The 19462-nt window shown below is 39.7% G+C and overlaps 1 protein-coding gene across 1 annotated transcript in view; it reads left to right on the forward strand.

Annotated features, from left to right (window-relative positions):
- The window catches only part of FCHSD2 (FCH and double SH3 domains 2), a 169066-nt gene that overhangs the window by 125533 nt on the left and 24071 nt on the right, over window positions 1-19462 (forward strand). The window contains exons 10-12 of the mRNA XM_006777958.2: window positions 1526-1621; window positions 5642-5758; window positions 8281-8385. Coding sequence (XP_006778021.1) covers window positions 1526-1621; window positions 5642-5758; window positions 8281-8385 — 318 coding nt within the window. The remainder of the gene's footprint in view (window positions 1-1525; window positions 1622-5641; window positions 5759-8280; window positions 8386-19462) is intronic.

A 19462-nucleotide genomic window follows, 5' to 3' on the forward strand; every position in this document is an offset into this window, starting at 1 on the left:
GCGTGAGCCCCGTACCTCTGTGCTTCTCTCCTGCAGCTTCTGCGGGTCTCAGTGTGCACTTCCTTCCTTCTAGTTGTAGAGTTTACAGTCAGCCAGGCTTCCTGTGGTTCTGGGTGAAGTCCGTATTGTTTCTCTGAGGTATTAATCAATTGTTGTGTGCGGCGTTAATTTCCCGGTGTTTATCTCTGCCGCCATCTTAGTTTTCTATGGCAGTTGATTTTTGACAAGGTTTCCAAGGCCATTTGATGAAGAAAGAATAGCCTCTTCAACAAAGGTGCTGGGACAACAAAATAACCACATGCTGGGATACTTCATTAAAAGAATTAAATCGAAAACCCACCTCCATATACACTCAACGCAGGAGCTGCCCCCTGGTGGTCAGTGCACTCCCACAGGGGGAGCGCTGCTCAGCCAGAAACCGGGCTCAAAGTGGGCAAATGCAGCCGCAGTGGCGGGAGCCTCTCCCGCCTCCACAGCAGCATTAAGGATGCCCGACTGATGGACATCCCCCCAAGGGCTCCTGGACTGTGAGAGGGCGTGGGCCAGGCTGAGGGACACCCCGAGTGCATGAATTTCATGCACCAGGCCTCTAGTCATATAAGATGCTCTTATGGGCTGAATTGTGTCCCCTTAAAATGTATATGTTGCCGTCCTAACGCCCATTACCTCAGAATGTGACTATTTGGAGCTAGGGCCTTTAAGAGGTTATTAAGATAAAATGAGGTCATGTGAGTGGGCTCTAATCCAGCGGTTCTCAACCTGTGGGTCGCCACCCTTTTGGGGGTCGAAAGACCCTTTCACAGGGGTCACCTAAGACCATCGGAAAACACATATATAATTACATATTGGTTTTGTGATTAATCACTATGCTTTATTTATGTTCAATTTGTAACAATGAAATTGGGGATCACCACAACATGAGGAACTGTATTAAAGGGTCACGGCATTAGGAAGGTTGAGAACCACTGCTCTAATCCAACATGACTGGAGATGGTGTCCTTCTAAGAGTAGATTATAAGGACAACAAGCAGAGAGGCAGGCCCTCAGTAGAAACCAATCCTGAAAACACCTTGATCTTGGACTTGTAGCCTCCGAACTGTGAGGAAATAAATTCTGTTGTGCAAGCCACCAGTGATACTTCATTCTAGCAGACTAATGCAGATGCTTACCCTCATCATTAATCAAAGAAATGGAAATTAAAACCGCGAGATTCTATTTTATACCAATGAGATTGACAGACATAAAGACAGGCAGGTATTAGTATTGTTGTCTAGTCTCAATATCTGGGCTAGTTTCTAAACTAGTACTTTCCAAATTTAGATTCTTGAGAAAATAGAACAGTTGAGGAACAACTGTTACCTAAAATGGAAAAAAAAAGTGTAATTATCATTTCTTTTTGACCATGTAATGTTTGATTTCTTATTTTTTGAAAACCCAGCAGAATAAATCTTAAACTTTAAAATGTAATTACTGGTCATTTTAATCTTATTAAAGACTTTAAAAAAGTATTTTATTTTCTCTGTAGGTGGTACGGGACTATAATTTTCAGCTGTTTCTACAAGAGAATGCTGTTTTTCACAAACCCCAGCCCTTCCAGTTCCAGCCTTGTGACAGCGATACTGTAAGGGAATTCCAGATTTTCATTTCATTTGTTTTTAAGCTATGTTATGCTCAAATAACTGTTATCCTTGGAAAAGACAGACAGAAAAGGCTGAATACGTCTCATTAATTTTATAACAAACTGTGAGGATGCAGAGAAACTGACATTTCTTCTTTGTCAGATGTGACTATCACACCTGGTACTATGCTAACAACTTTCTACTAAATTGGATTAAATTATAAGACAAGTTACTGCTCAAAATTGAACTTAGGGAAGAAGAAAAAATATTCAATAAAGGGTAGGGGTTTTTTTCAACTGAAATATAAATTATACTTTCTATCCATGAAATTCTTCACATATATATCCTTTCAAAGACTCCAGTGGACAAATTTTATAGAATTAATAAATAGAGTAATGAATATGTGCATGCAAATATTTTATTGGTTTTGTACAAAATTATAGGTCCTTTATAATGTCTTTCAGAATTCTTTGAATGTTAAAGTATTAACACAGATGCCAAATTGGCAATTTTTAAAAGGCTGACAATCATCCTTTTTTATTCTTGAGTTTAATCTATGAAAAATTCCATTTTTTTAATTTTAAAAAAACTACTGAAAAGCTAATTTGATAAACAAAAATAAAAATTTAACTTCTACAAGGTGATAAAGCACATATCCAGCAGATATCTATGTCCCATCATCTCTAGCACATGATCTCAGTGTCGGCAGGCCACAACTCAAGTCAGATTACATCAGTTAATTCTGTTGGTAAACCTAGAATCAAATCAGGGGAGTTATATCAGAGTTAAATGGTATCCATTTAATAGAAAACTTTGCTGGAGGTATCTTCATTACTTTTCTTTTTTTAAAAAAAAATATTTTCTTTTATTGATTTCAGAAAGGAAGGGAGAGGGAGAGAGAGATAGAAACATCAATGATGAGAATCATTGATCTGCTGCCTCCTGCATACCCGCTACTGGGGATCAAGCCCACAACCCGGGCTTGTGCCCCTGACCAGAATTGAACCCAAGATCCGTCAGTCCACAGGCTGATGCTCTATCCACTGAGCAAAATTGGCTAGGGCTTCATTATTTTTCTTACTAAAATTTAAGTAGCCCTGTTAGTGGCTGTATAAAAGAAATGGAGGGAAAACATTTTCCTGTAGATCATAGCCCTTGCATTTATAGTAGTATGTCTTGTTTTGGGGTGGGGGGGGGTGTTGTTTTTATTGGTTATATAGAGAGAGGAAGGGGAGGGGAAGAGAGAGGGAGAAACATCAATGAGAAAGAATGGTCAATTGGCTGCCTCCTGCATGTCCCCCACTGGGACCAAGCCCAAAACGAAACCCAGAATCTAACCGGAGACCTCTTGGAGCATGGGATGATGCTCAACCAACTGAGCCACACTGGATGGGCTGTTGTTGTTTTTTAATCAGTCAGCTTTTGCTTAATGATCAGTAACATTGTTCTATAATTTGACTTCTTTGAAGCCTGGGAGGAATGAAGCAGAGTGCTGGAAGATACAGAGCATGGACAAGTTTGCGAAGCTTGACTTAAAATTGTGACTAATTTGAGATTATTTTATCTTTGCTCATTTTCCTCAGAAAATCAGAATAACAGTGACACTCATCTCACTTGTCCTAACTACAACACTAAATTCTTTTTTGTTTCTAGACACTTAGCTGTGTCCATTCGCCCTACAATTCTAACTATGCTGTTTTCTGTCCTTGTGCAATCTTTACTGGGCAGAGTTTAAAAGCCTCCCAGCTGGTGGATGTTGAGCTCTCCCCGTCAGTGCTCTGGGAATGACCATAGCTGAGGTATATGGGGTGTAGGTCATGGATAGAAGTGATGGGATGTGTGGGTTTGCATGTTAATGGAGGGTGGGACCTGCTATTGAGATGAAAGTTATATATATATAAAGAACCACTGAAGGCGTAAGATGAGCTTTTCATTTTCCCTTAGGGATCTCATTTCCTGTTTATAGTGAGAAGATTGAGCTTCTGATTTTCATCTTATTTGAAGCACCTTATTCCTCAACAGGAGTGCTGAAAAGAACCTTAGAGCTGATCTTGCCTTGATTAAGAGGGAAACGGAAGCCTAGAAAGGAAGAGAGACTTGTCCAGAGCCAGACAGTGAATTAGTGGCACATTACTGTCTTGATTGCAATTTTTATGTTCATTCTGCATGCTGCTATTTCCTGAGAAGAAATGTTGAGCCCTTGGGGAGCAGTTATTTTTTTCATAACGGAAAAAGACAAATGCCCATACTTTTATAAAAGTCATCCCAGATTGTCAGCTATTGAAAAAGTCTTTAGAGTAATCATTTTTTAATGTGTTTAACTGCAAAATATTCTTGTGTGTACTTTTTGTTTTGTTGTAAATTAAGTACTCTTACTGCCCACAAATAATACTGTCCCAAATCATTACTTTTACTCAGTTTGGACTAGGACTGTTCTTTCACATGAGCATGGAGCTGTTTACTTGCTTTCTGGTTTCCTCCTGGAGCTGGTAGCATTAAGCCTTCTGGCGTACAGAGCACTATCTTCCCACTCTAAAATGTTGCTTCTTTTTGTATTAAAATTCTCTTTGGGTAATTCATAGTTAAGAATATTTTTTTTCTTAATTATTTTAATAAAGATTTTTTTCATGAGTTCTTAAGAGTTTAGAGAAAGTTAAAATAGTTTAGTGGTTCAGAATGCTGAGTCCAGAACCAGATTTGTGTAATCAGAGTTGTAACATTTAATATCTGGTAAACACTGGAAATTTTACTTAATCTCTCTGAGCTTTGGCTTATGACCCATCTCATCAGGTTGTTATAAAAGTACAGGGTGGCCCAGCTGGTGCTACTCAGTGGTTGAGCATCAACCTATGAACCAGGAGGTCATGGTTCGATTCCCGATCAAGGCACATATCCAGGTTTCAGGCCCGATCCCCAGTAGGTGGCATGCAGGAAGCAGCCAATCAATGATTCTCTCCCATCAATGATGTTTCCATCTCTCTCTCCCTTCCTCTCTGAAATCAATAAAAATATTCTTTTTAAATAAAAATAAATCAGGGTAGGGCAAAAGTAGGTTTACAGAGTAAAATCTGTGTTTTGCATATTCACAACTGTAAACCTACTTTTGTCCCACCCTTATACGAAACGCTTTGCCCAGTGCCTTGAATAGCAGGGGTTAACTGTTCCTATTGTTTATTTAGATTTTGCAGTTTGTTCTTTGTGAAACATAATCACAGCATTTTAGGACTAGAAGCAACCCTTAGTGATCGTTTGATCTAGCACCACTAACTTTCATAAGACACTGCAATCCAGAGGAAGGGTAAAAGCTAGTTTGAGGTTTGGTGGTAAGTTGGTAATGGACCTGAAACTAAATTAAGCCCAGTATCTTCCAGGGACAGAGAGTTTGTGATGCTGTTATTGTTTCTTTTCACTCTATCCAAGGAACCTTTCTCTAATCCCATTGAAACTTTTGAGCTGCTTCTATTTTCATCTGTGCAGCCATTTCAGCGCCACAGTAGGTTGGCATGAATACTTTCCTCTTCCTTGCTTTACTAGCTTTCTTCACATCCCAAGTGGATCAGTCCATAGTATTAGAGATGAAGCTTTAATGTTCAGCAATGTCGGACAAGATACTGTGATCATCGCCGAAGCCGGTTTGGCTCAGTGGATAGAGCGTCGGCCTGCGGACTGGGGGGTCCCGGGTTCGATTCCGGTCAAGGGCATGTCCCTGGGTTGTGGGCGCATCCCCGGTGGGAGAGGTGCAGGAGGCGGCTGATCGGTGTTTCTCTCTCATCGATGTTTCTAACTCTCTGTCTCTCTCCCTTCCTCTCTGTGAAAAATCAATAAAATATATTAAAAAAAAATACTGTGATCATTTATGGTTTCAGACTTTCCTCTTAGTCTCTGTTAATGTCTAGATAGTGGAGCATGTCTCCTGTTTTGAGTGCTGCTGATTAAGTGAAGGCCCTCAGATCTGCCTACAAAATGGTTGTGTTTTCAATAAGAATAACAGTACTTTTCTTTCTGTTCTCTCTGTGTTGTAGAGCCGACAGTTAGAATCAGAAACTGGCACCACAGAGGAGCACAGTCTAAACAAGGAGGCTCGGAAGTGGGCCACACGTGTGGCACGTGAGCACAAGAACATTGTCCACCAGCAACGAGTAAGTGTAATAGAGTTTTAGGCACATTTAGCTTAAGCCAAATGTCTAACCAATTTAAAGAGTTGAGTTTTATTAATGTTTTCCATTTCCTATATGTGTTTCATAATTTGGTGTGTGTTTTTTTAATCCTCACCCGAGGATATTTTTCCATTGATTTTTAGAGAGAGTGGGAGAGGGAAAGACAGAGAGAAATATCAATGTGAGAGAAACATATCGATTGGTTGCCTCCTGCGTGCGTCCCAACCAAGGCCTGGGCCAGGAAGGAGCCTGTAACCAAGGTAAGTGCCCTTGACCGGAATCGAACCCAGGATCCTTTGTTCCACAGGCCGACGCTCTATCCACTGAGCCAAACTGGCTTGGGCTTAATTTAATTTGGCTTCTCATCCCCAAGCAAATTTTTTGAAGGCACAATTGTAGATTCCATGAAAATGTATTAAGACTAAATTAAAAGTGCAAAGAAATAATATTAGATATAGTAAATTTTTCCTCAATTTCCATTTATTTATATCTTCATTATTCTCTTAACCTTCATATCCAGTTTTTCTTTCTTTCCCTGCTTCCCAAAGACTACACTTGTGAAAATCACCAATGATGTCTGTGTTGCTAAATCCAAAATGGACACTTTGATTTCTGTCTTAACCTATTGTCAACTTCGTCACAATTGACAACACGCCTCCTCTGGAAACATTCTCTTCTCTAGTCATCTATGGCATAACTGCGGGTTTTTCTTCAGCTATCCCTGGGTGCTCTGAGAGGTTCTTTCTCTACCTCACATTTAAATATTCAAATTCCTTAGATTTCTGTACTAGGCTTTCTACTTTTCTTATTCTTTATTTTATTATAGACAGTCTTGAGCTCTTCCATGGTTTCACTTACCAACAAATGATATATTAATATCTTCAATATTAGGCCTTTCTTCTGTATACATCTTACACTGTATACAAGAATAAACTCAAAAAGGATTAAAGACTTAAATGTAAGACTCAAAACATAAAACTCCTAGAAAAAAAAAACATAGGCAGTAAACTCTGAGCAATATTTTTTCTGATATTTCTTCTTGGACAAAATAATCTAAGAAAAAAATAAACAAATGGAACTACATCAAACTAAAAACATTTTGCCCAGCAAAGGAAACCAATAAGACAAAAAGACAACTTAGTAAGTGGGAGAAGTTATTCGCCAATTGATACATCCAATAAGGTATTCATATCCAAAATTTATAAAGAACTCATACAACTCAACACCAAAAAAAACAAATGATCCAATTAAAATACGGGCAAAGGATATGAATTGACACTTCTCCAAAGAGGACATACAGATAGTCAATAGACATATGAGAAGTTGCTCAATGTCACTAATCATCAGAGAGATATAAATTAAAACCACAATAAGATATCACCTCACAGCCGAAACCGGTTTGGCTCAGTGGATAGAGCGTCGGCCTGCGGACTGAAAGGTCCCAGGTTCGATTCCGGTCAAGGGCGTGTACCTGGGTTGGGGGCACATCCCCAGTGGGAGATGTGCAGGAGGCAGCTGATCGATGTCTCTCTCTCATCGATGTTTCTGACTGTCTATCTCTCTCCCTTCCTCTCTGTAAAAAATCAATAAAATATTTTTTAAAAAAAGATATCACCTCACAAAGTGGCTATCATCAATAAATCAACAAACAAACAAATGCTGAATAAACTTTAATAAAAAAGGAATCCAGCTATGTTTTAAGCACATGACTAATTAGGGTGTAAGCATGATTCAATATGAGATAATTTAGCAATATAATAGCCTGTATTTATAGAATAAAGATGAAAATTTTATGATTATTTTCTTAGTTGCCCCAAAACAGCATCTGATAAAATTCCAGTGATGGCGAACCTTTTGAGCTCAGCATGTCAGCATTTTGAAAAACGCTAACTTAACTCTGGTGCCGTGTCACATCTAGAAGTTTTTTGATATTTGCAACCATAGTAAAATAAAGACATATTTTTGATATTTATTTTATATATTTAAATGCCATTTAACAAAGAAAAATCAATCAAAAAAATGAGTTCGCGTGTCACCTCTGACGTGCGTGTCATAGGTTCACCATCACTGCCTTAGTCCATTAAAAAAATAAGACATCCTGGCAGGTTTGGCTCAGTAGATAGAAGATTGGCCCATGGACTAAAGGGTCCCAGGTTCGATTCCGGTTAAAGGCATGGTCAGTGTGTCTCTCTCACATCGATGTTTCTCTCTGTCTCTCCCCATCCTTTCCACTCTCTCTAAACAATCAATGAGCCCTCGCTGGTTTTTCTCAGTGGATAGAGCATCGGCCTGCAGACTGAAGGGTCCCAGGTTCCATTCTGGTCAAGGGCATGCACCTCAGTTGCAGGCTTGATTCCCAGTAGGGCGTGTGCAGGAGGCAGCTGATCAATGTTTCTCATCGAAGTTTCTAACTCTTCTCCTTTCTCTCTGTAAAATCAATAAAATGTATATAAATAAATAATCTTTTAAGAAAAGTCAGTCATTATTTTTTTTTTCTTTAACAGGTTCTAGATGATCTGGAATGTCATGGAGCTCCAGCATCAGATCAAAGCCGAGGAGAGCTGGAACAGAAAATAGATGAAGCTAAAGAAAACATCCGTAAAGCAGAGGTGAGGCGATAGCTCGTTTTGCCCAGCCTCGTCAGTGTCTCAGGTGTGATATGTACCTTTAGAATTCAGTTTCTAGACACTGATTGTTCTGAAGATGATTCACCATCTTCATCTGTATCAAGAGTATTATTTTTTAGTAACCGCTTCCTATGAGGTGGTACACACGACAAAAGGACACTAAAGCCGCTAAGAAAAGTTTACAGTCATGAAACATTAAATAAAAAATAGAATGAAGTCACAATGAAGATACTAATTTTAAAGTTTCACAGTGTACGTAATAAATCAGTCAAATTCACGGTATAGAAACTTAATATATATGTTCAGAGCCTAGAGGAGCCTCCCCTGTATGGAAGTCCTCTGGAATCATGGGTCTAGGGCAGCCGTGGGCAAACAACGGCCCGTTTGAAATGAGTAAAACTAAAAAAAAAGAAAAAGACCGTACCCTTTTATGTAATGATGTTTACTTTGAATTTATATTAGTTCACACAAACACTCCATCCATGCTTTTGTTTCGGTGCTCCGGTCCAGTTTAAGAACCTATTGTGGCCCTTGAGTCAAAAAGTTTGCCCACCCCTGGTCTAGGGGCATAAGCTACGCTTTTAAGAAGAGAAAAGCCGACAAGACAAAAAAGTTACAACAGCTTTGGCCAGTATGGCTCCGTTGGTTGGAACATCATCCTGTACACCAAAAGGTTGTGGGTTTGATTCCTGGTCAGGGCACATACCCAGGTCGCAGGTTCTATCCCCAGTCGGGGCGCCTACAGGGGGCAACCAATCGATGTTTCTCTCTCACATTGGTATTTCTCCCTCTCTCCCTTCCACCCTCTCTAAAATCAATAAGCATATCCTCGGGTGGGAATTTTTTAAAAGTTGTAACAGTGGGTTTTAATTGGGGGGAGGGGTTGTCATGGGACCCTTGAAGCATTCTATGAAAATGTGAAACCCCCTCTCCCACAAAAAAAAGGAACATTTTTATGAACAGTTTCCAGACGTTCGTGTACCCGAGGCTAATATTCCCTGACTTCAAGGGGAAAGGTTAAGATGGAAAGAAAGAACCTATTTGAAAAGGAGGAAGACATAGGCGATAGCTTGGCAGTTAGATTTGATTAGAGTTTTATGAGGAAATGTGGTAGACAGTAAATAAATGAATTGTGGTGAGGACCAGTTCATGGAGGACCAGGGCACCATGGATGGGATGTGGAAGTAGATATTCAAGAAAAACTGAGGCTGTCCAGTCTTGTCAGGAAGGCATAGGAATGCCAGAGAGAGCTAAGACCGTAAGGCACAAGTGCCAAGGAGTGGTCCACTGCAGCATACCTGGCACTTAAGAAACACAGAAGGCGGGACGGCACCGGTGAGGCTGAAACAGCCCTGGTGAGGGATGGCACCGGTGAGGTAGGGACGGCCCTGGTGAGGGACGGCCCTGGTGAGGTCGGGACGGCCCCGGTGAGGTTGGGACGGCCCCAGTGAGGTTAGGACGGCCCTGGTGAGGTTGAAACAGATAATAAAGTCCAATATAAACTGACAAACAAAAATAGATGCAGAGGCAGAGCAGCATTGAACAGACTGTCAAACTATAGTGGGAAGCCTGGGGAGGGTTTGTTGGCGGCGGGGGGGAGGGGGTGTTGAGAGATCATCGAAGGACTTATATGCATGCATATAAGAATAACCAATGGACACAAGACACTGGGGGGTAGGGGAGGCCAGGAGAATGTCAGGGGGCGGGGGGAATACTTTAAGAAATAAAAATTATTACTAAAAAAAACGCAGAAGAAACAGGTCACTGGGAGGAGTTGTTAGGGCAGGTAATGCAAGAGAAGTAGGACTTAAGATGAGTATTAACAGATTAGTAATAGTTGATTAGTCAGGGGAAAAGGGATAGCACAGAGTTATGCCATGCAACCTCAAAAGGCAGAACTTGAACCAAAACAAGAAGACAGGAAGGAGGCAGATCTGAGCTTGGTATTGGGAAATACCTTCTAACCGTCAGATCTTCCCAGTGACAAAACAAGCTCCTCTGGGACACAGCGCAGCTTTACGATTCTGGGCAAACATCTCCTGGGACTCTATACTCAGAATTCTTCATTGGTTGAGGGTTCATTTAAACCAGTGTTTTCATACACCCGCTCAGGATCTAGGGGCTTTGAGGACGCGTTCCAGTGGTGGGGGCGGAGGGTGTGGTGGAGAGTAGCATAGGCAAACATAGAAACTGTGAGCATGTTTCTGGCACAAGCCCGTGGAAGTTACCTGAACCAGAAACAGCTTGCCGTCTGCGTGGCCTAGAGAAGCCCGAGTAACCACAACTCGCCTTTTTTCCTGGCAAACCATCTACAGCCTCCGTAGTGAAGAGGGCAGAGCGTACAATAAATAGCTATTTTCCTCTCTGAATTCAGGGGCAGGGCTCAACCGCTACCCACGTGGGCTGGCCAACTACTATTGGCAGGTCCTTTCCTAGTTTGAGAAACATTGGCTTGTGTAGAAGAGCTGTTCTTGTTTGTTTCTTCAAACTCGGTGAAGCCAGTTTCTGAGCTTTGATAGAACAAGTCTCAGAAGTTTTCTGAAGGGTGTGTTTTCTCTTGTATTTTCCATTCCCAACTCCATCCATGGTGTCGCCGTCTGCTCTCCTAGCTCCACCAAACCTCCCAGTAGAGTGGTAGGAGGTATCAGTCACACAGGCTACATTTAGCCTGAATGATCTTTTATTTCCATGAATATGCTAAACTGCCCTGTGTTTGTTAGCTTAAAGGTAAAAATATGAAGTGAGATGCCCACAACAAAATGTCTCGTCTCTCCCAGTACCAGTTTTTAAGTCTGCATTCTCAAAAATAATTTTCTTACCAAAATATGGAACATGCAAAAAACCATGAGGCCAAGTTCATTATCTCAGCTTTGAATGTCTGTGAAATGTAGTTAATCTTGCTATCTTGACTTGATCTCACTTGATTTCCACTTGTCAGATACAGAGAATAACTCGGCTAAAATTAGATGGCAGCTCTGAGGGTAGTGCTGGAGTAGTACTCAGAAGATTGTCCTAACGAAATTTTTGGATACATCCCCCTTCTTTTTTCTGCCTGTATAACATTTGTATTAGATTTTCCCTTTTCATTCAGTAGTTATTTACTTTATTTATTATAAATACCTGCACCAAAGGGAGAAAGCTGGTTAAAATTCCATTATATCCTTCATGGTTGTTGTTTTTTTGTCTAAGTTTTACATATGTCTCCTTTTTCCCCAATTGACCCCCTCACCCCCAGCCATTCCCACCCCAGGCAAGCCCCCACCGCCCCAGTGTCTGTGTCCATTGGTTATGCTAATATGCATGCATACAAGTCCTTTAGTTGCTCTCTAACTCCGCCTCCCCTACCATTTGTCTCTAGAACGATCTATTCTTGGAAGGCAGCTATGCTCACCACTATACCACCAACGCAACCTAGAACGATCTATTCTTATTCATCAAATTATGTTGATCATTATATCCCACATATGAGTGAGATCATGTGATATTTATCTTTCTATGACTGGCTTATTTCGCTTAGCATAATGCTGTCCAGGTCCATCCATGTTGTTGCAAATGGTAGGAGTTCCTTCTTTTTTACAGAAGCATAGTATTTCATTGTGTAGATGTACCAGTTTTCTAACCCACTCATCTGCTGACGGGAACTTAGGCTGTTTCCAAATCTTAGCTATGGTAACTTGTGCTGCTATGAACACTTATATACCACAGTTTTTTAATCCATTCATCTGCTGATGGGCACTTAGGCTGTTTCCAAATCTTAGCTATGGTGAATTGTGCCGCTATGAACATCCTTTCTGATTGGTGTTTCTCATTTGACCCAGTAACCCCACTTCTAGGACTACATTCATGTTTGTTTTTAACTCCTACTAGCATGCGTGTTATCCTCCCTTGTTGGCTCATCTGCTTCATCCAGTGTTTTCTACATTGTGTTTCCATTCAGTGTTGCTAATTAGAATAAAAACCTCTGTGTGGTGCTCAGTAATAGATTAAAGAAACTTTTTCCATTCATAAGAAATTGAAAATATAAATGGTTTGTGCTTTTCAAAAGAATAGGAGTTATATAGTGAATAATTGATTACTGGCTGATCAATTGGGGAGCAGATTCACTAATTGATTAGTTTGACAAATACTTAATGAGTTCCTGCTCTGTGCCAGATACTGATGAGTATTTTATTTTTTATTTTTTTAGACATATCTTTATTGATTTCAGATAGGCAAGGGGAGGGGAGAGAGAAATAGAAACATCAATGATGAGAGGGAATCATTGATCGGCTGCCTCCTGCACATCCCATACTGGGGGTCAAGCCCGCAACCCGGGCATGTGCCCTTGACCAGAATCAAACCCAGGACCCTTCAGTCCGCAGGCCAATGCTCTGTCCACTGAGCCAAACCAGCCAGGGCCTGGTGAGTATTTTAGACATACAGTGATGAACAAACTGTTGTCATTGTTATGATCTCTCTGACGGTCACAGAACGTTGGTCTTAGAAATGCTACTGTTGGCAGCCCCTGATTGATTCGGGAACTGAAATGAGGCAATATCTGGTTACATTACACTTTAATAACAGTTTTCCTAACCTGGTATTGAGGTATTTGAATTTTTGAAATTCCTTTGTCACACAGACATACGCACATTCTTCATCTGACATATCATACCTATTTTAAAAGTAGCTTGTCGCCCTAACCAGTTTGGCTCAGTGGGTAGAGCGTCGGCCTGCGGACTGAAAGGTCCCCGGTTCGATTCCGGTCAAGGGCATGTACCTTGGTTGTGGGCACATCCCCAGGAGGGAGTGTGCAGGAGGCAGCTGATCGATGTTTCACTCTCTTCGATGTTTCTAACTCTCTATCCCTCTCCCTTCCTCTCTGTAAAAAATCAATAAAATATATTTTTAAAAAATAAATAAATAAAAATAAAAGTAGCTTGCTAAGAAGCCAAGAGTTTTAAAAGCCATCTTTTTGGAAGCTGTATATAACTTACGTTGTTCCAGAACACAATTATTTTTTATATTTAAATTGTGCCTTTTATTTCGCTTGAGGGCAGTTCTATCTCCTTATGACAGTAAAATGTTTAACACAAAGAGGAGAAAGTTGATGTAAGACGTTAAAGATATCCAGAAATGGTTAGTAACTCACATTTAGTGTAAGGTCTGCAGGAGGAACTACAGGCTATATGATTCTTTCTCCAAGATGTTAACTATAGTCTGTGATCTGAATTGTAGGTACATTTGAAAGCCAAAGGACTTGGTATCAAATGAATTAACAAAACAAAAATATCAATTATTGTCTACATAAACATATTTTCAAAGACAACCATTTTTTCTTGTTATTTCATAAGGTTCTGTTGCACACTATGAATTCATTTCAAAATTACTGAGTCACTGAGGCCTGCGCAGGTCCCTACCTGACCGTGGTTTGGGGTTGCTGTCTGCCTCATAAAGCAAAGCAGAGGGTTTGTCTCCAGAGAAGACAGTCGTCGTCTTCTCTGAGAAAGCCTCCTACAAGCTGGCTTTGGCATCTTCCACGAATTGAAGAGCAGGGATTGAGGCCTCGTGAGTCTGGGTTTTCAGCTAAGGTAAAGACAAGACAGTGGTTATGACCAGTAAGTCCAGAGTAGGGTGTAGTTACCTCTAGAACAGCGGTTCTCAACCTGTGGGTCGCGACCCCTTTGGCGGTCGAACGACCCTTTCACAGGGGTCGCCTAAGACCATCCTGCATATCAGATATTTACATGACGATTCATAGCAGTAGCAACATTACAGTTATGAAATAGCAACGAAAATAATTTTATGGTTGGGTCACAACATGAGGAATTGTATTTAAAGGGCCAGAAGGTTGAGAAACACTGCTCTAGAGCATGCTACTGTTTGCCCAGCCAGGACTTCATGACAGTCATAGAAGTGTATTCTTTAATAATAAAATCATAATAATATAGTTCTCCCTCCAAAGAAAATTATGTCATCCTTACACCTCCATAACTCAAAATGGTAAGACCCTTGCCATAATGCTCTAAGAGAAGTCTAAAAAGTTTTGTATAAAGTGTGAGGCTTCATTGCGGCAAGGTTAATGAAATGCTAAGGTGAGCCTGCTGTTAAAACAAAATTTCCACTGACATTATATCCAAAGTCCCATTACCTCAGGGCCTGTCATTGTGGGATTTCACTGTACTCTTATAATATGGCATGTTAGCAGACTCTTAGCTAATCACTTTCTTCAGTTTTTATTGTAAAATTTTTCAAACATAGAAAAAGATCAAGCCCTAGCCGGTTTGGCTCAGTGGATAGAGTGTTTGCCTGCGGACTAAAGGGTCACAGGTTTGATTCCAGTCAAGGGCACATGCCTGAGTTGTGGGCTTCATCCCCAGTAGGGGGCGTGCAGGAGGCAGCCTATCAATGATTCTCTCTCATCATTGATGTTTCTATCTCTCCCTTCCTCTCTGAAATCAATAAAAATATTTTTAAATAAATAAATAAAAACTGGAGAGGAGCCGGGCAGGTGTGGTTCAGTGGTTGAGCAACAACCTATGAACCAGAAAGTTATAGTTCAGTTCCCAGTCAGAGCACATGCCTGGTTTTGCAGACTCGATCCCCATGAGAGGGTGTGCAGGAGGCAGCCAATCAGATTCTCTCTCATCACTGATGTTTCTATCCCTCTCTCTTCCTCTCTCTGAAATCAATTTAAAAAAAAAAAAACGGAGAGAAATTGATCCTTAGCAGAATGGGACTATACTTAGACATTTACATTATACAGCTCTTTTTGAAGGCTGCACACTAGATTTCTAGCAGAGGGTCTTATTGATTTGAGGATGAATGTCAGGGAGGTCTCAAATTTGCATGTAAGTAACTGCCCAAATCCTTAGCCCAACACATGTAGAACAGAAACTCCCAGGTGCTTGGCAAGAAGCAAGAACTGGCTCTAGCTAGTTTGGCTCAATGGATAGAGCATTGGCCTGTGGACTGAAGGGTCCCAGGTTCAATTCCTGTCAAGGGCACATGCCCAGGTTGTGGGCTGATTCCCAGTAGGGGGCGGCAGGAGGCAGCTGATCAATGATTCTCTCTCATCATTGATGTTTCTCTCTCTCTCTCCCTCTCTCTTTCTCTCTGAAATCAATAAACATGTATTTAAAACAAACATCTTTAAAAAAAAAAAAAAGAGGAAAATGTTTAAAAAAAGAAGAAGCAAGAGCTGGAAAACAAAAAACTGAGCAGAAATTTCAGCTGTTATTCTAATTATTAGAAAATTGGAGTGATTATATTAATATCAGACAAAATGGACTACAGAATAAGAAATATTAAGAGTGATAATTCATAATGATTAAAAGTAATATCAGTTCATTAAGAAGACATAATCCTAGATGTGTATGTAACATAATAGAGCTATAAAATATATGAAGCAAAAATGGACAGAACTAAAAGAATAGACAATTCTACAACATCCCCTTCAGTAATTGATAGAACAAGGAGCTAGAAAATTCATAAAGATATAGAAGACTTGAACAATACTGTCAATCAAATTTATCTAATTGCTATTTGTAGAACACTCCACCACACTTTTAAAGTATATATGGAATATTCAACAAAATCAAATACTATACCATAAACTCTGTCAGTAAGTTTTAAAGAATTGTTATCAGGCAAAATATGTTCTCTGACCCATCAGAATTAAATTAAAAATCAGTAACAAAAAAGATACCTGGAAAATCCCCAGATATTTGGAAATTAAACTATTCAAGCACCATAATCTGTTGCTACCTTAAAAAAAACAACACAACTTTATGACCAAAACAACAATGATTTATTATCTCTCACCATTCTGGCTGTTGATTGTGCATTTATTTTTTTTATTTGTTTGGGTTTTTTTGCAGGTTTTGATTGAGATTCCTCATTGAGCTGCATTCAGCTAGAGCAGTGATGGCGAACCTATGACACGCGTGTCAGAGGTGACACGCGAACTCATTTTTTTGGTTGATTTTTCTTTGTTAAATGGCATTTAAATATATAAAATAAATATCAAAAATATAAATCTTTGTTTTACTCTGGTTGCAAATATCAAAAAAATTTCTATATGTGACACGGCACCAGAGTTAAGTTAGGGTTTTTCAAAATGCTGACATGCCGAGTTCAAAAGGTTCGCCATCACTGAGCTAGAGGGTCTGCTAGAGAGCGAGGTGTTATCATTCCAAACGGTCTTTCATCCTCGGGCTAAAACTGGGCTTCCTCACATGATGGAAGCACATTCCTAGAAAATGAATTCCTCAAAGCACTCATCAAACCTCTATTTGCATCAAATTTGCATTTGTTCCATTAGCCAACGCATATTAGATGGACAAGCCCAGAATTAATGTGGAAGGGACTACATGGACACTAGGAGGCATGATTCATTGAGGATAACAATTTACCACGATTAATATGACCTTGATTAAATCATTTCCCTCATCTATAAACTAGAGGTTATAATACTCATCCCCAGAATTGTTGTGTGGATTAAATGAAATGAGATATACACACTTTATAACTATCAAAGTTTCATAAATTCAACTATGGCTTAATACTTAGATATGCTTCTATTACATTTTATATTAAAATCAGACAGTGTTCAGACACCATGATATTGTATCTTAAAGGATCTGACTTTATAAAACATCATTTAAAAAAGCTTTGTCTCTTTACAAGTTCTAAAAATGAGTTGGTCACGTTGTATTTAGAGTGCCATCAAGTTACGGACAGCTATACTCTGCAAAATTGTAATCCATTGGCAAATCATCAAAATTCATTTGAAAATACTGGAAAATTCTGCTTTTGAGCAGTCGTTAAAATATAAACAGTTGAAACTCTAAAGGAAAGATAGTAATGTTTATTCTGGAACTGTAGTCAGTTATTTGGTAAAATACTGGCAAAAATAAGTCTTATGGAAACTAGATCTCTTGTTATTGAGAAAATAGAATAAACTAATCTCTCATTTTCTCTTTCTTTTTTTTAGCAGCTAAATGGCTTACATTTATGATTTCCAAGAAAGGGTTTACTCTTTTTTTAAAATATGTTTTTATTGGTTTTTAGGGAGAGAAAGAGAAACATTGATCGACTGCCTCCCACAAGCACCCCACCTGAGATGGAGCCCACAACCTGGCCATGTGCTCTGACCAGGAATCAAACCAACAGCCTACCTGGCCACCTTTTGGTGCACAGGACAATGTTCAACCAACTAAGCCACACCAGGCAGGGTACTCTGTTTTTTTGTTTTGTTTTAAACATTTCAGTGCCTATATTAGTTTAAAATACATACTGGAATGGTGCTGAAACAACAGAATATACACATGCAAAAAGAATGAAGTTAGACCCCTACCTTACACCATATACCAAAATTAACCCCAAATTATCAAATACCTAAGTGTAACAGCTAAAACTAGAAAACTCTTATAAGAAACCAACCATAGGGATAAATCTTTGTGACGTTGGATTAGTATATTAGATATGGAACCAAAAGCCAAAGCAATATAACTTGGACCTAATCAAAACTGAAAACTTTTGTGCTTCAAAAGACACTATTAAGAAAGTAAAAAAAAAAAACCCACAGGATAGGGGAAAAATATTTGGAAAGTATGTGTCTGATGAGAGACTTTTATTTAGAACACATAAAAACTCTTACAATTAAAAGACAGAGACAAAATAAAAAGACAACCCAGCCTGGCCAGTGTGGGTTCAGTGGTTGAGCATCGACCTATGAACCAGGAGGTCATGGTTCAATTCCTGGTCAGGGCGCATGCCCAGCTTGTGGGCTCGATTCCCAGTAGGGGGTGTGCAGGAGGCAGCCAATCAATGGTTCTCTCTCATCATTGATGTTTCTCTCCCTCTCCCTTTCTGAAATCAATAAAAATACATTAAAAGCCATAAATAAATAGGCAACCTAATTTTAAAATGGGCAAACGATCTAATTAGATGTTTTTTTAAAGAAGATATAGGAATGATCTCAATTCTTTAAAATACATGTGCTTAAAGATCTTCGGAATACAAAAATAAATTCAGCAATGAGAGCTCAGTGACCTAAGTCAGAGCTTAGGTCCTTTTTGATACCAACTCCCCCATCAAATTTCGTGCCAGAAGAGCTCAGTGAGCACACTTGCTTGTCCAAGAGTCCCACAGAAGGCCATCAAGTAAAGGTCCTTAAAATTACCTTAGTGGAGCCTTCAACGGTTGGAGGAAGAGACTACTACTCTAATTTGTGGAGCAATGAAGCTAAATATACTACTTGCTAAAGCAAAAGAGAATGATACTTACAAAATACAATCTCTCTGAACAAAGTAGAACTTTCATATAGGGTTTTGAGAAGTGTGGATTTCAGAGATTGGCATATTTTCAAAACAGAGTGTTTTACAGATTGGCTCACTTTTGGCTGTGGTGGAGAGAGAGATTGGCGAAGTGATGATGACTGGAGTGAGGCTCTGGTTGATTGGCTGCCTGTCACTGATTGACTGTTCTCAGAGGCATGGCTATTGGAGCAAAGAATTTGCTATTTTAGAGACAGGTTTAAACTGGTTCAGTGATTACTTGTTTACCTCTTGGAACAAGAGCTAAAACAGGCAGTCTTTCCCTTTAATTTAGAGAATAGGAACGTTTTATTCTCAATTTCTACTCTTTTTGACAGCTGCATAATAATTTAAAATCTTTACTCACTAGGCAGTCAGGAGCCATGAAAGTTTTTAGGCAGGGAGTGACGTGAAGAGATCATTTGCAGACTTGTAAAAAATAGATGAGAGAGGAGAAGAAAAAGTCCAAGAGGTGGGTAGAAGGCTGTTGAAGATGCTAGATTTTAGGATGTTCTGAGGCATAGCCCAATTAAGAAGAAAAGGATGCAGACTTTATAGCACATCAGTATCTTCCTATTCATAAGTTATATTTGATGTTTCTTGTTGATGCAAGTGTGTCCTTTGCTGTTGTCAGCAGCCAGATTCCTGTTCGTGTGTTCCCTCCCCTGCGCACCACCTCTCTACCTTCCCCTCTCTCTGTCCCTCCAGTTGAAAAATTAACAATTATGCCAAGGCAGAATTGCTGGTGAATGTCAGTATTGTAG

This window comes from Myotis davidii, unplaced genomic scaffold (genome assembly GCF_000327345.1).
Source record: "Myotis davidii unplaced genomic scaffold, ASM32734v1 scaffold169, whole genome shotgun sequence".
Classification (NCBI taxonomy): Eukaryota; Metazoa; Chordata; class Mammalia; order Chiroptera; family Vespertilionidae; genus Myotis; species Myotis davidii.